Source organism: Podarcis melisellensis (genome assembly GCF_964234715.1).
Source record: "Podarcis melisellensis genome assembly, chromosome: 2".
NCBI lineage: Eukaryota > Metazoa > Chordata > Lepidosauria > Squamata > Lacertidae > Podarcis > Podarcis melisellensis.
In genome coordinates, this window is record NC_138529.1 from 117,719,661 (window position 1) to 117,736,028 (window position 16,368).

At 45.5% G+C, this 16,368-nt stretch overlaps 2 protein-coding genes across 2 annotated transcripts in view; one reads left to right on the forward strand and one right to left on the reverse strand.

Annotated features, from left to right (window-relative positions):
* The window catches only part of LOC309364436 (uncharacterized protein), a gene marked incomplete at its 5' end in the record, with an annotated part of 133,318 nt that overhangs the window by 67,446 nt on the left and 49,504 nt on the right, over positions 1 to 16,368 (reverse strand). The gene's annotated exons all lie outside the window — the stretch shown is intronic.
* LOC309361366 (uncharacterized protein) lies at positions 531 to 13,459 on the forward strand (the record flags this gene model as incomplete). The annotated part of the gene is made up of 6 exons (XM_081896223.1): positions 531 to 971; positions 2,268 to 2,810; positions 2,980 to 3,082; positions 4,866 to 4,954; positions 7,970 to 8,192; positions 8,736 to 13,459. 6 exons carry the CDS (start codon positions 531 to 533, stop codon positions 11,693 to 11,695), a joined length of 4,359 nt encoding a protein of 1,452 aa, XP_081752349.1. The 3' UTR covers positions 11,696 to 13,459.

A 16,368-nucleotide genomic window follows, 5' to 3' on the forward strand; every position in this document is an offset into this window, starting at 1 on the left:
CAGGTTAAGAACGGACCTCCGGAACGAATTAAGTACTTAACCCGAGGTACCACTGTAGTTGCTTTGGGAGACGATCATCAGGCATCCGCACAACATGACCAGTCTAGCGAAGCTGATGTTGAAGAATCATTGCTTTGCTTCTTCCAGTACACTGGTAAAAGATTCACAAAACGTTTAGGGGTATGCGTACCCCCAGGAAAAAAGCACTGGGCATTGCCATTCAAATAATGTGCGCGCACGGTGTCATGTGATCGATTAAGTGGGGCGGGACTTACCTCCCCCCCCCCCAAAAAAAATATTTCATTCAAGTTGAAATCCCTGGACCAACAGCAAGGGTTAAATGGCAGAGATGGATTCCTAGACAGGAAGGTAATTTTTTTTGGGGGGGGGGGGTCTCCTCTAGAGCAACAAGACTCCTCCCCATCCTGCTTTGGAGAGGTGCTGGAGGTTGCAGAGAGCGAGGACAAAGGAGGTTTGCAAGACTTTGCAGGATTTTGCAGGAGCGGGGAGGAAAATTGCTCTTTCTGGCCATGTCGGGGGATGTCATGAAGGATGATGTCAAACTGCAAGATCGAGTCACGGGCCAGCCAGGAGGAGACGCCCCTGCAGTGCAGGCTGGGGGCAGAGAGGGATCCTGGGGAGGGATCCTGCGGTGGATCCTGGGTGAGGGGGGCACCCTCAGCTCAGAGGCGCAGCGCCAGCTTTTCAGGCAATCCCGCTACCGAGACCCCGAGGGACCCCGAGAGGTTTGCAGCCGACTCCACCGCCTTTGCCGTCTGTGGCTGGAGCCAGAGAGACACACCAAGGCTCAGATCCTGGATTTAGTGGTCCTGGAGCAGCTCCTGGCCGTCCTCCCTGCGGAGACAGAGAACTGGGTCAGGGAATGCGGAGCGGAGACCAGTTCCCAGGCGGTGGCCCCGGCAGAAGGCTTTCCCTGGAGTCAGGCAGAGGAGAATCAAGGAGAGGAACAGGTAAGGAGCATAGCATCCTAGAATTGTAGAGTCGGAAGGGACCACGAGAGGCATCTAGTCCAACCCCGCCCAACATGGTACTTGAACCCATAACTCTGAGATTAAGAGTCTTTTGCTCTACTTACTGAACTATCAATGAGTTGTTGTTATCATTAAAACTTATTAGTCACTTGCCACATTATTATTATTATTATTATTATTATTATTATTATTATCATTGAAACTTATTAGCTGCTTGTCACATTTTTAGTAGTAGTAGTGGTAGTTTCTTTCCACCAAAGGTCTCCAACCGACTAACAGCAAAGAAAAATACACAGTACATAATACCATGGGAGGGGGGGGAGAATGGGGGAACATATAATACATTAATATTTCCTACAGTATTACATTTAATGATCACCATAACGAATTGAAAAAAACATTTAAAAGTACTTTCCAAAAAAACAGAGTCCTTTCTGTTGGGGATAATTCAGACTGAAATTCCCAGGTGTCAAAAGAAGTTATTTATGTATGCTACTGACCCTTGGGACGCGGGTGGTGCTGTGGGTAAAACCTCAGCGCCTAGGGCTTGCCGATCGCATGGTTGGTGGTTCGAATCCCCGCGGCAGGGTGAGCTCCCGTCGTTCAGTCCCAGCTCCTGCCCACCTAGCAGTTCGAAAGCACCACTAAGTGCAAGTAGATAAATAGGTACTGCTTTCCAGCGGGAAGGTAAACGGCGTTTCCGTGTGCTGCGCTGGTGCCGGCTCGCCAGAGCAGCTTTGTCACGCTGGCCACGTGACCCGTAAGTGTCTCCGGACAGCTCTGGCTCCCGGCCTCTTAAGTGAGATGAGCGCACAACCCTAGAGTCGGACACGACTGGCCCGTAGGTAAAGGGCAGGGGTCCCTTTACCTTTACTGCTGTGGCCCATGTTTCGTTAGCCCAAAAATGGAAAATGAGCAAGGTCCCAACTAAAGAAGAATGGCAACTTAAATCGATGGAATACACACAGCTTGCAGACTTAACATATAGAATAAGAGAACAAGAAGAACATACGTTTTAGAGAAGACTTGAATATAAACACTTGAAAATGTTGGCAGCATTAAGATAATTTCAGCAGTGTAAATAAGTTTTGATGGATGTAATAATGGAATACTAAATAGTAAAATTTCTGTAAAATACCCAGGGATTTATGATATGCAAAATGAACCATGGAAAGAGAAGAAGGGAAGTCATTGATATTTTAAGGATGTTTAAATGAGTCTTTTAAATCGTAAAAGAGAAAATTTTCCATTGGGCTCTCTGCTTTTTTTCTGCAGGGGAAGGACTCGGTCACGATCTGGAATCTGATTGCAAAACACCGCCTGGCCTCCAGGCAGAATCTTGTGGAACTTTCAGGGGATACTTTGGCCATCTTTGGAGCCGCCTCAGATCACAAGTCCAAGATGGCCGAGCAAGACTCGGTTGGCTCTCGGGCAGGAGGAGAACCTAGCACAACCCAGCCTGGGAGCAGTGGTGGATCCTGGGAAAGGACCATGCCGGAGATCCTGGATGAGGAATATGCCCTCAGCGTCGATGCACGGAGACAGCATTTCAGGGAGTTCCAGTGCCGGGAAGCTGAGGGACTTCAGGAGGTTTGCAGCCGACTCCACCATCTTTGCCGTCAGTGGCTGAAGCCAGAGCGACACACCAAGGCTCAGATCCTGGACCTGGTGATCCTGGAGCAGTTCCTGGCTGTCCTCCCCCCGGAGATGGAGAGCTGGGTGAGGGAATGTGGAGCGGAGACCAGTTCCCAGGCGGTGGCCTTGGCCGAAGGTTTCCTCCTGAGTCGGGCAGAGGAGAAGAAGCAGACAGAGCTGCAGGTGAGAGAGACGGTTTTCATCCTGATTGTTTTGCAGGGGCTCAGAATATTTCCCATGTTCATTTTCTGGAAATCCTCCAAGGAGGGGACAGCACGCCAAGGCCTGATTCTGCCCCATTCCTTTCCCAGTCCCTCTCTGTTTCTGATCTCTGCTGTTCTTTCACCTACAGGACCTATTTTCGGAAGAGGCCGTGGACTTTGCTGAGGCAGAGAAGGATCCGTCAGACTCCAGGCAGATCAAACAGGAGGAAGGCGGAGGTGCCACATCACTGGGTAAGGCTTAGCGTGGCATTATCGCCCATCTTGGTCTTCCTCTCTCAGGTACGCCTAAAATAAGCAGGCCTCGGTCCAGTATACCTGAAGGAGTGTCTCCACCCCCATCGTTCTGCCCGGACACTGAGGTCCAGTGCTAAGGGCCTTCTGGCAGTTCCCTCGCCGCGAGAAGCCAAGTTACAGGGAACCAGGCAGAGGGCCTCCTCGGTGGTGGCACCCGCCCTGTGAAACGCCCTCCCACCAGATGTCAAAGAGAAAAACAACTACCACACTTTTAGAAGTCATCTGAAGGCAGCCCTGTTTAGCGAAGCTTTTAATGTTGTATTTTTTTAATGTATTGTATTTTAATGTATTGTATTTTAATATTCTGTTGGAAGCCGCCCAGAGTGGCTGGGGAAACCCAGCCAGATGGGCGGAGTATAAATAATGAATTATTATTATTATTATTATTATTATTATTATTATTATTTCTCTCAATCCCATGTTGGGGACAAGCTGATGGCAATAAAAAAACACTGAGTTTCAAGACTTAACTTCAACACTGGCTTGAAAGAGCCAAGCTTTTTACTCCTGTAAATCGTTCTGGGACTGTTATGGGAGGAAAGTAATAAATTCAATATACAGTGGTACCTCGGTTGTCGAACGTAATCCGTTCCGGAACACTGTTTGACTTCCAAAACGTTCGACAACCAAGGCGCAAAGGGCAGTCTGCAAAGTCAGTGGAGAAAATTGGGGGCGTGGGACGCAGCAGAAGCTGTTCAACTTCCAAGGCACATTCAAAAACGGAAGCATTTACTTCGGGTTTTTAGCATTCGGAAACTGAAACGTTTGGCTTCAGAGATGCTCAAAAATTGAGGTACCACTGTACTAGCTACCTAACCTGGGGGGGGGAGAAAGGAGGGGAGAGGAAGGAAGGAAGGAAGGAAGGAAGGAAGGAAGGAAGGAAGGAAGGAAGGAAGGAAGGAAGGAAGGAAGGAAGGAGAAAGAGAGGGAGAGAGAGAGAGAAAAGAAGAAGAAAGAAATAGAAATTGAATTGAATTGAAATTGAAATACTTTATTGCCACTTGTACAACTTGTATACAGTGAGGCAATGTTCCTCCCGGTAGAAGGAGATCATCAAATGTTGATTGACATCGTTCTTCTGCAATGCTCTGAGGAGATGGAGTCCCTGTTGGGCTTTCTTAACCACCTGGGTTGTATTGATTTTCCAAGTAAGGTCTTCACTGAGATAGACTCCTAGGAATTTAAAGGAAGAGACTCTCTCCACATAGTCCTTCCCAATGTACAGCAGAAAGAAAGAAAGAAAGAAAGAAAGAAAGAAAGAAAGAAAGAAAGAAAGAAAGAAAGAAAGAAAGAAAGAAAGAAACGAACCCTTGGGTATTTTTGCCCTCTTGCATGAAACTGAAAAGTTTCAAGAGTGAATCACTGCAATGCTCACTATGTGAGGCTTCCCTTACACTTGATTTGGAAACTTCAGTAAGTGCAGAATGCTGCAGCATGGCGGCTGACAGGAATAAGACCCTGTCGACACATAACAGCCGTGCTCAAGGATCTGCGCTGCTTGCTCATTTGCTACCCAGCCAGGTTCAAGGTGGTACTATTAGCATATAAAGTTTTTTTAACAGCTTGGGATCAGTTTGCTTGCAAGATACCAGTGGTGTAGTTTGGTTACATAGTTTTGGCCGTCCGAATGGGTGGTACTGTTTTGGCTGCCCAGGAGGACTTTGATTTGGAAATGCAAGGAATGGCAAATAAATCTCTCCCTTTTTCGTGTCCCTCTCAGGAGATGGATGCAGCAGGATGCGGGCAATCTGTTGCGGCTCGTCTCTTCCTTGCGGTGGAGTGGAAATTGCATCTGTGCGGCTGGATCAGGTAAATATAGGGATCGACCGAGAGCCTGAAATGGAAACCCAGGGTGCCTCTGGACCCGGAAGAATCTGCACCTTCCCTCTCTGCTTCCATCAAAGTTGTGTGCTCAGAAACCAGTGTGAATGCCCATTCGGACAGCTTAAACCCTGAAGTGCAACATCCAGCTAAATAATTTTAAGTTTAGTCTTACCAGCGTACCCCTTCTCGGGCGAATATCATTTTGGGGTAGTTTGCATAAAACAATTTTATTTGTTTGTTTATTTATTTATTTGAATTTGGGTACTGCCCTATACTCGTAGATCTTAGGGCGGTTCACAACTACAATTTTATATACACACAGACACACACACAAACACACACACAGCACAATTAAAAATAAGAACAAAACCAATAATCCCCATCTTCCATAAGGCTGCTGGGAGAGATCATCAGGAGGTTTGGGCTGGCTGTTCATCAGTGTGCGGATGATACCCAGCTCTACCTCTCTTTTAAATCAGAACCAGTGAGGGCAGTGAAGGTCCTGTGTGAGTGTCTTGAAGCGGTTGGAGGATGGATGGCGGCTAACAGATTGAGGTTGAATCCTGACAAGACAGAAGTACTGTTTCTGGGGGGACAGGAAGCGGGCAGGTGTGGAGGATTCCCTGGTCCTGAATGGGGTAACTGTGCCCCTGAAGGACCAGGTGCACAGCCTGGGAGTCATTTTGGACTCACAGCTGTCCATGGAGGCACAGGTCAAATCTGTGTCCAGGGCAGCTGTTTACCAGCTCCATCTGGTACGCAGGATGAGACCCTCCCTGCCTGCGGACTGTCTCGCCAGAGTGGTGCATGCTCTGGTTATCTCCCGCTTGGACTACTGCAATGCGCTCTATGTGGGGCTACCTTTGAAGGTGACTCGGAAACTACAACTAATCCAGAATGCGGCAGCTAGACTGGTGACTGGGAGCGGCAGCCAAGACCACATAACACCGGTCTTGATAGACCTACATTGGCTCCCAGTACGTTTCCGAGCACAATTCAAAGTGTTGGTGCTGGCCTTTAAAGCCCTAAACGGCCTCGGTCCAGTATACCTGAAGGAACGTCTCCACCCCCATCATTCTGCCCGGACGCTGAGGTCCAGCGCCGAGGGCCTTCTGGCGGTTCCCTCATTGCGAGAAGCAAAGCTACAGGGAACCAGGCAGAGGGCCTTCTCTTTAGTGGCGCCCGCCCTGTGGAACGCCCTTCCAGCAGATGTCAAAGCGATAAACAACTACCTGACATTCAGAAAACATCTTAAGGCAGCCCTGTTCAGGGAAGTTTTTAACGTGTGATATTTTACTGTATTTTTGGTTTCTATGGAAGCCGCCCAGGGTGGCTGGGGAGGCCCAGCCAGATGGGCGGGGTATAAATAATAAATTATTATTATTATTATTATTATTATTATTATTATTATTATTATTATTATTCCATAACACATTTAAAAAGGGCATCGGATACAACACGATAATCTTTATTGTCATTGTCCCATACAGAACAACAAAATTGAAGAAATCTACATCAGAAATTCAAAAACCAACAAGCCTGCTATTCCAGCCTAGTTAGCCCCCTAAAAACTCTGACACCCCATCATTAGATACAATATACTTACATAGAGACTTCCTTACGCCGCGTTTAAAACCAAAATCACATTTGGATAGAAACTGTTTCTCAGGTGGCTAGTACTAGTCTTTATAACCCTGTACCTTCTTCCAGAAGGCAGAAACTGAAAGAGATCATTTCTGGAGTGCGCACTATCCTGAGCTATCTCTGCAGCTTTCTTTTGGCACCTGGAAGCGTAGATTTGATCCAAGGTGGGAAGAGTGCACCCAATTATTCTCTCCGCAGTCTTTACAACCCTGGACAGCATTGTTTTTCCCCTGACCGTGCAGCTCCCAAACCTCACACAGAGACCATAAGTTAGTACGCTCTCCACAGTACAATGGGAAAATGCCATCAACAGGTCCTTTGAGAGATTGTTTTCCTGAGGATTCTCAGAAAATATAACCTCTGCTGTGCTCTCTTCATCAGGTCTTTGCTGTTTTCTCCCCAGGTACTATGTCAATCATCCAAAGGCCTGGTTGAAGAGGAATGTTTTCGCCTGGTGCCTAAAGGTGTACAGTCAAACCTCGGTTCCTGAACAGCTTCGTTTTGGAACATTTCCCAAATGCCGAAAACCCGGAAGTAAATGCTCCGGTTTTCAAATGTTTTTTGGAAGCCAAATGTCCAACACAGCTTCCACTGAGTGCAGGAAGCTCTTGCAACCAATAGGAAGCCGTGCCTCGGTTGTCGAATGTTTCGGAACCATGGAAATGTTTAAATGATTACTTATGTAGACAAAGATTAAGTGTAAGGTATTGGTTGTGTTTAGAACAGATTTATGAAAGATTCAGAAAACCTATTGATTAGAATATTTGTATGAGATTGTATGGGGAAAATACGGAATAACAGATACCATTTTTACTTAAGATGTGTATAGGAAGTGCAGTGTAAGCGATGGAAGTCAATCAATGAAATTTTATTATTGAGATATTTGTAGAATAAATTTGGAAGAAATTCTTCCAATTTTTCTTCTTCTTTTTCTCCTTTTTTCTTTTTTGTTCTTTGTTTATATATGTACCTGAAATATATATGTATGTATTTGCAGTATTTTGCTTGTATTTCGTAATAATTAAGTTAAATAAAATTTAAAATTATTATTTTTTAAAAAAGAACGTTTCAGAACCAAAAGGACTTCCGGAACGGATTACGTTCGACAACCGAGGTTTGACTGTATAAATGAAGGTGCCAGGCAAGCCTTCCTGGGGAGAGCAAATGGGAGCTAAAAAAAAACAAAAACTACAATAAAATGAAAAAAACGTTTCTGCCATGTGCCCTTTGAAAGCCTTTCCCATATCCCTGGTGGGTACATGAGAGAAGAGAGTGTATATTAGATCAATTTGTAAAGGGAATAGAATCTTGCCAAACAGCATGCTCCTAGATAAAGTTTATTTCCCCCCACCCCAGGTGACTTTTGAGGATGTGGCTGTATACTTCGCAGAGGAGGAGTGGAAATTGCTGGATCCAGACCAAAAGGCACTGCACAAGGAAGTCATGGAGGAGAATTGGAGGGTGGTTGCTTCTCTGAAGCAACAAGACTCTGGTGACGCCCAGGCTTCAGGAGACCTTCATGCCACCCAGGCTGGGAGCAGTGAGGAATTCTGGGAAAGAACCATGCAGAATATCCTAGGTGAGGATCTCTCTTTTTAATTGACTAAGACTCCCTTGTCTTTGTGGCTGATAAAATTACAGTGGTACCTCGGGTTAAGTACTTAATTAGTTCCGGAGGTCTGTTCTTAACCTGAAACTGTTCTTAACCTGAAGCACCACTTTAGCTAATGGGGCCTCCTGCTCCTGCTGCCGCTGTGAGAAGCCAAGTTACAGGGAACCAGGCAGAGGGCCTTCTCGGTAGTGGCACCCGTCCTGTGGAACGCCCTCCCACCAGATGTCAAAGAGAAAAACAACTACCAGACTTCTAGAAGTCAACTGAAGGCAGCCCTGTTTAGGGAAGCTTTTAATGTTTAATAGACTATTGTATTTTAATATTCTGCTGGAAGCCACCCAGAGTGGCTGGGGAAACTCAGCCAGATGGGCGGGGTATAAATAATAAATTTATATTATTATTACAGTTCTGTGATTCTGTGAAATTTCATGTTAGGGATCATTAAAAAAAGATGCCAACAGTTTAAAGCTCTTCTTTCCTTCTCACAAAGTATCCCTCTTGTTTCTCAAGGTGAAAAGCAGGATGGCGGAGAATCAAACAAGGCGCTGTTGGAAAGTTATGGATGCAAAGAGGAGGAAGAACAGAGAGCAAGACCTGAGCTAAAACAGGAGAGCAGGAATGAATTCTCTGCTTCTCAGGAAGGTGACATCTGTGAGATCCCAGCTGAAGAGAACCTTAACAACAGAAAAGAAAGCAGTCAGTGCCCTGTGTGTGGCAAAATGTTCAAATGGAAATCGAGCCTTTATACCCACTCTAAGCTCCACACAGGGGAGAAGCCATTCAAGTGTTCTGAGTGCGGAAAGAGCTTCAGTCAGAAGTCAACCCTCACTACTCATCAAAGAATCCACACCGGGGTGAAACCATTTCAATGTTCCGAATGTGGAAAGAGCTACAGTAGAAATTCAAGCCTTACCGCTCATCAGAGAATCCACACAGGGGAGAAACCGTATGTGTGCCCAGAGTGTGGAGAAAGCTTCAGTGAGAAGAGAAATCTCACTGTTCATCAAGGAACTCACACAGGGGGGAAGCCATTTCAGTGCTTGGATTGTGGAAAGAGCTTCAGTCAGATATCAAGTGTAAGCAGACATCAAAGAATACACACAGGTGAGAAACCATATATATGCTCAGAGTGTGGGAAAAGCTTCAATCAGAAAAGAAATTTGACTGTTCATCAAGGAACTCATACAGGGGAGAAACTATTTAAATGCTTGGAGTGTGGAAAGAGCTTTAATAGGAGAGACCGGCTTATTTTACATAATAAAATCCACAGAGGGGAGAAACCATTTAAATGCTTGGAGTGCGGAAAGAGCTTCAATCAAAGCTCAAGCTTTACTTCACACCAAAGAATTCACACCGGGGAAAAACCTTTTAAATGCTTGGAGTGCGGAAAAAGCTTCCGTTGGTCTAGCGTCTTGACTTTACACCAACGAATTCACACAGATAAGAAACCGTATAGCTGCTTGGAGTGCGGAAAAAGCTTCAGGCAGAAGAGCAATCTCACAGCGCATGAAGGAATCCATACTGGGCAGAAACCGTTTAAATGTTTGGAGTGCGGAAAGAGCTTCAGTCAAAAGATGCACCTCACTTGCCATCAGGGAACGCACACAGGAGAGAAACCATTTAAATGCTTGAAATGTGGAAAGAGCTTTCGTTGGGCTACCTCTCTTACTTTACATCAGAGAACCCACACAAGGGAGAGACCGTACACATGCTTGGAGTGCGGAAAGAGCTTCAGTCAAAAAACCCATCTCACTTATCATCAAGGGACTCACACAGGGGAGAAACTATTTAAATGTCTGGAATGTGGAAAGAGCTTTTGCTGGGCTATTTCTCTTACTTTACACCAACAAATGCACACTGGGAAGAAAGCGTATACTTGCCTGAAGTGTGGAAAGAGCTTCAGGAAGAACTCCAACCTTAGATCACACCAAATAACTCACACAGCAGAGAAACCATTCAAATGCTTGGAGTGTGGAAAAACCTTCCGTTGGAACAACTCTCTTAAATTACACCAACGCGTTCACACCGGGGAGAAGCCATATGAGTGCTTGGAGTGTGGAAGGAGCTTCAATAGGAAATCCACCTTTATATTACATCAGAGAATCCACACAGGGGAGAAGCCCTTTAAATGCCCGGACTGTGGAAAGAGCTTTATTCGGAGAGACTCCCTCATTTCACATCAACACGTCCACACAGGACAGAAGCCCTTTAAATGCTTGGAGTGCGGAAAGAGTTTCAATCACAGCTCAAGCTTCACTTTACACCAAAGAATTCACACAGGTGAGAGACCACATAAATGCTTGGAGTGTGGAAGGAGTTTTAACAGGAGAGGAACACTTAAATTACATCAAAGAATCCACACAGGGGAGAAACCTTTTAAATGTCTGGAGTGTGGAAAGAGCTATATTAGGAAAGACTCCCTTATTTTACATCAGAGAATCCACTCAGGGGAAAAGCCCTTTAGATGCCTGGAGTGTGGAAATAGCTTTATTAGAAAGGACTGCCTTATTTCACATCAGCACGTCCACACGGGGGAGAAGGCTTTTAAATGTTTAGAGTGTGGAAAGAGCTTCAATCACAGCTCAAGCTTCACCTTACACCAAAGAAGTCACACTGGAGAGAGACCACATAAATGCTTGGAATGTGGAAAGAGCTTTAACCGGAAAGGGATCCTTAAATTACACCTGAGAATCCACACAGGGGAGAAACCCTTCAAATGCCTGAAGTGCAGGAAAAGCTATATTAGGAAAGGGTCCCTTATTTTACATCAAGGCATTCACATGGAGGAGAAACCATTTAAATGTCTGGAGTGTGGAAAGAGCTTTGCTAGGAAAGACTGCTTCATTTCTCATCAAAACATTCACACAGGTGAGAAGCCATATAAATGTCTGCTGTGTGGCAAGAGCTTCAATCACAGCTCAAGTTTTACATCGCACCAACGAACTCACACAGAAGAGAGACCACATAAATGCTTGGAGTGCGGAAAGAGCTTTAACAGGAAAGGGGTCCTTAAATTACATCAGAGAATCCACACAGGGGAGAAACCTTTTAAATGCTTGGAGTGTGGAAAGAGCTATATTAGGAAAAGCTCCCTTGTTTCACATCAAAGCATTCACACAGTGGAGAAGCCATTTAAGTGCCTCGAGTGTGGAAAGAGCTTTAGTCGGAGAGATGCTTTTATTTCACATCAAAACATTCACACAGGTGAGAAGCCCTTTAAATGCCTGGAGTGCGGAAAGACCTTCAATCACAGCTCCAGCTTTGCATCACACCAAACAACTCACACAGGTGAGAGACCATATAAATGTGTGGAGTGCAAAAAGAGCTTTAGCAGGAAAGGGGCCCTTATTTTACATCAAAGAATCCACACAGGGGAGAAACCTTTTAAATGCCTGGTGTGTGGAAAGAGCTATATTAGGGAAAGCTCCCTTATTTCACATCAGAGAATCCACACAGAGGAGAAACTTTGAATGTTTGGAGCGCAGAAAGAGCTTCAATCATGGGTCAAGCTTTTTATCACACCAAAGAATTCAAATGTGTGGAATACATAAAGAGCTTCAGCAAGAGCAGGGACCTCAGTAGACATCAAGTGATAAACCAGATGTCTGCTCAGACTGTAGCATGATTTGTCACCACAGAGACAGCCTTAGAAATAATCAGAGACTGCGCATAGAGGAGCAACTATATATGTACAAGCTTGGAATGTAGAAGTGTCATCTGTGAGCAAGCAGAATAAAAGGGTCAAGTCACATCGAAGAGTCCACCCAATGGTGAAACCACGAAACTGAAGTGTGGAAAGAAAATGTAAATAAATCTTCACAGAGGGAGGAAGTGTCTAAAGAAAGAAGACTACAGCTTTTCTGACCAATCACACTTTTATAGCACACACACACGAGACTGACAGTATAAATGTTCAGATATCTATGATTCCAAACACGGATTGTGGGGAAAGTGATTAGGGCCATCATCGTAACTAGTACAATGTTGTGATTAGGCATTTTCCTTGCCACATTTTGTGAATGAATCATGATGCAGTAGTCATAAGGGTCTTTACCACCATGGGGATAAATCATTCATAAGGAACTGAGGGATACTCGGGGGGGGGGTTTGACTAAATGGGGCTTTGATAGAAGCTTATGAAGGTATGAATACTGGTGAGAGGGATAGAGGGAAAGTATCATTCCTTTCAAGGCACACGGGTGGCGCTGTGGGTTAAAACCACAGAGCCTAGGACTTGCCAATCAGAAGGTCGGCGGTTCGAATCCCCGCAACGGGGTGAGCTCCCGTTGCTCGGTCCCTGCTCCTGCCAACCTAGCAGTTCGAAAGCACGTCAAAGTGCAAGTAGATAAATAGGTACCACTCCGGTGGGAAGGTAAACGGCGTTTCCGTGCGCTGCTCTGGTTCGCCAGAAGCGGCTTGGTCATGCTGGCCACATGACCCGGAAGCTGTACGCCGGCTCCCTCAGCCAATAAAGCAAGATGAGCGCCGCAACCCCAGAGTCGTCCGTGACTCAACGGTCAGGGGTTCCTTTACCTTTACCTTTATCCTTCCTTTCTCATCATGTTAGAACTCAAGGTTAACCTAAATAGTTCCATTGTTGTGTTGTGTACAAAAAACAGAATTTCATTTGCTGATATTGAAATGATTATATAGATAGATTGCTGCTCAGAATGGCATATAGGGAAACGTTACCTTTCTGCTAATAAATGGGTTTTAAGAACATGAGGTTTGATACATATGATTAAATTCTTAAAGATAAACTAAGATAAGGGAAGAGAACTAACACTTATTGTTTTAAACAAAGTTTGGATGATTCTATTCAATCTCTGTGTTGAAATGTGGAGTTTATTATGTGTTGGATGGAGTTCAAGTTGCAGCACAACAGTATTCGGTTTTAAGAATATTACAGGGCAACTGTTGTAAATATTAATTGTTTGATATACACTCCATTTTTTACTATTTTTTAAAAATTGAATTTATATACTGCCCCATACCTGCAGGTTTCAGGGCGATTCACATAAAATATCACAATATATAAAATACAAATACAAACAATAACCCAATAACACCCCACCCCCAAGAGATCCACATTTTAAAAGGGCATAGGATGTCCATCAAATCAACCAAAGGCTTGGTTAAAAAGGAGCGTTTTTGCCTGGCGCCTAAAGGTGTATAAGGAAGGCGCCAGGCGAACTTTCCTGGGAAGAGCATTCCACAGACGGGGAGCCACTGCAGAGAAGCCACCCTGAAGACCTCTTGAGGAGGCACATGAAAGAGGCCTCAGAAGATGATCTCAGGTAGGTTCATATGGAGTATTGAGGTATTGTGGTCCTGATCCATTTAAGCCTTTATAGGTCAGAACCAGCACTTTGAATTGGGCCCGTAAACTAATTGGTAGCCAGTGCAGTCAACCAGGATCTGTGTAATATGCTCATAGAATCATAGAGTTGGAAGAGACCACAAGGGCCATTGAGTCCAACCCCCTGCCAGCAGGAAACACCATCAGAGCACTCCTGACATATGGTTGTCAAGCTTCTGCTTAAAGACCTCCAAAGAAGGAGACTCCACCACACTCCTTGGCAGCAAATTCCACTGTCAAACAGCTCTTACTGTCAGGAAGTTCTTCCTAATGTTTAGGTGAAATCTTCTTTCTTGTAGTTTGGATCCATTGCTCCGTGTCCGCTTCTCTGGAGCAGCAGAAAACAACCTTTCTCCCTCCTCTATGTGACATCCTTTTATATATTTGAACATGGCTATCATATCACCCCTTAACCTCCTCTTCTCCAGGCTAAACATGCCCAGCTCCCTTAGCCGTTCCTCATAAGGCATCGTTTCCAGGCCTTTGACCATTTTGGTTGCCCTCCTCTGGACACGTTCCAGTTTGTCAGTGTCCTTCTTGAACTGTGGTGCCCAGAACTGGACACAGTACTCCAGGTGAGGTCTGACCAGAGCAGAATACAGTGGCACTATTACTTCCCTTGATCTAGATGCTATACTCCTATTGATGCAGCCCAGAATTGCATTGGCTTTTTTAGCTGCTGCGTCACACTGTTGGCTCATGTCAAGCTCATCTCATGCTCAAAGCACCTTGCTCCAGTGAGCAACCTGGCCACTGAAATCTGCACTAGCTGAAGTTTCTGAACTGACTTCAGAGGCAGCCCTACGTATAACACATTGCAGTAATCTAACCTTGAAGTTACCAGCGCATAGACAACGGTAGTTAGGCTATTCCTGTCCAGATAGGGGGGTAACTGAGCCACCAGCCAAAGCTGATGGAAGGCACTCCGGGCCACTGAGGCCATCTGAGCCTTGAGCAACAGCAAAGGATCAAGGAGTACCCCTAATCTATGAACCTGCTCCTTCAGAGGAAGTGTAATCCCATCAAGACATAGCTGTCAACTTACAGATTTGAAAATAAGGGACCAGCAGCCTTGAAAATAAGGGACCAGCAGCCAAAATAAGGGACCTGCAGCCTCACCTGTTCCAGGCACTCCAGTCTTCCTGTCCTCCTGCAGTCTGGTCAAACTCATGCTGGGTAGCTTCGAGAACACTGCCCAACCAACTTTGTAACCAGAGGTTCAACTGAATAGAATCTGAATCCCATGCACCACAAGGCCTATGCAGCCTCAACTTAAGATGGCTCCCCGGCCTGGCTTTGCACTGCAAAGTTTGCAGCAGCACGTGCAACAAAATGGCGTCCAGCATTCAAAAGCCCCCTCAGCTTGCATTAACTAGCCACACACAAGGCATGCAAGCTCCACCCCCCAGTCGTTCTTAGACTTCTTATTGGGTGAGCAGCACAGCCAGACAACACAGTTGGAGCCTCCCTCCTCCCTGGCCGGCAGGGAGGGAGGGAGAGGAGCTGCTTCCTTTGAAATTTAAGGGACATAATTTAAGGGACATCCATCAATAAGGGACAGCAGCGGGACATGGCGCTGGAATAAGGGACTGTCCCTTCAAATAAGGGACACTTGACAGCTATGCATCAAGAGCAGGCAATCTCCCACCCATCTGGTCTAGGGAACCACCCACTAACTGAGCCTCACTCTTATCTAGATTGAGCTTCAGTTTGTTGGCTCTCATCCAGTCCATTACCAAGGCAAGACACTGGTCCAGCACTTCCACTGCCTCACCTGCAGATAGAAAGGAGAAATAGAGCTGTGTTATCAGCACACTGCTGACAACGTACTCTGAAACTCCAAGCTTTTGCATACTTGTTGATCGTGGGTATCTTGTTGATATTCTCAGTTTCTGACATACGATAGCCGTCTTCAAATATCTAAAAGGCTGTCACATGGAAGATGGAGCGAGCTTGTTTTCTGCTCCAGAGAGTAGGACCAGAACCAATTATTTCATGTTACAAGAAAGGAAGAAGAAAAGGAGTTTGGATTTGATATCCCGCTTTATCACTAGCTAAGGAGTCTCAAAGCGGCTAACAATCTCCTTTTCCCTTCCTCCCCCACAACGAACACTCTGTGAGGTGAGTGGGGCTGAGAGACTTCAGAGAAGTGTGACTGCCCAAGGTCACCCAGCAGCTGCATGTGGAGGAGCAGGGAAGCGAACCCGGTTCACCAGATTACGAGACTACCGCTCTTAACCACTACACCACACTGGCTCTCTTAAAGGCCACTTATATCCATGAAAGCTTTAAACTTGAATTAAAAGGAAACCAGGAGAAACATACACACATGCCAGAAGAATCCAAGAATTTAATATAATGGTTTATTGTAACAAATGGCGACTTAGATTAGAGCATTTAAACAAAACTGAAAGGCTATGTTACTACTGTCTGTAAAGCAGACATTCATCAACCTGGTGCAAAACATGGGTTTTGTAGTATAGTTGCCATCGGCACAACTGGTGGTCAAGGATGGTGGGTTTTGTACTCCAAGAAACCTGGAAAGGCTGGGAGAGGGTAATGTGAAGGAAGAGGGTGACAGTACTTGCCAGCACAGTCATAGGATCCCCAAACATCCTGGGTTGTATTCAACTAAGTGCTGCTCAGAGTAGACCCACTGGGATTAATGAACCCAAATTAGTAATCTTCGTTAACTACACAGCCCATTGTTAAGCTATGGAACTCCCTGCCTCAGGAGGCAGTGATGGCCCTAGCTTGGATGGCTTCAAAAAAAGGATTGGGCAA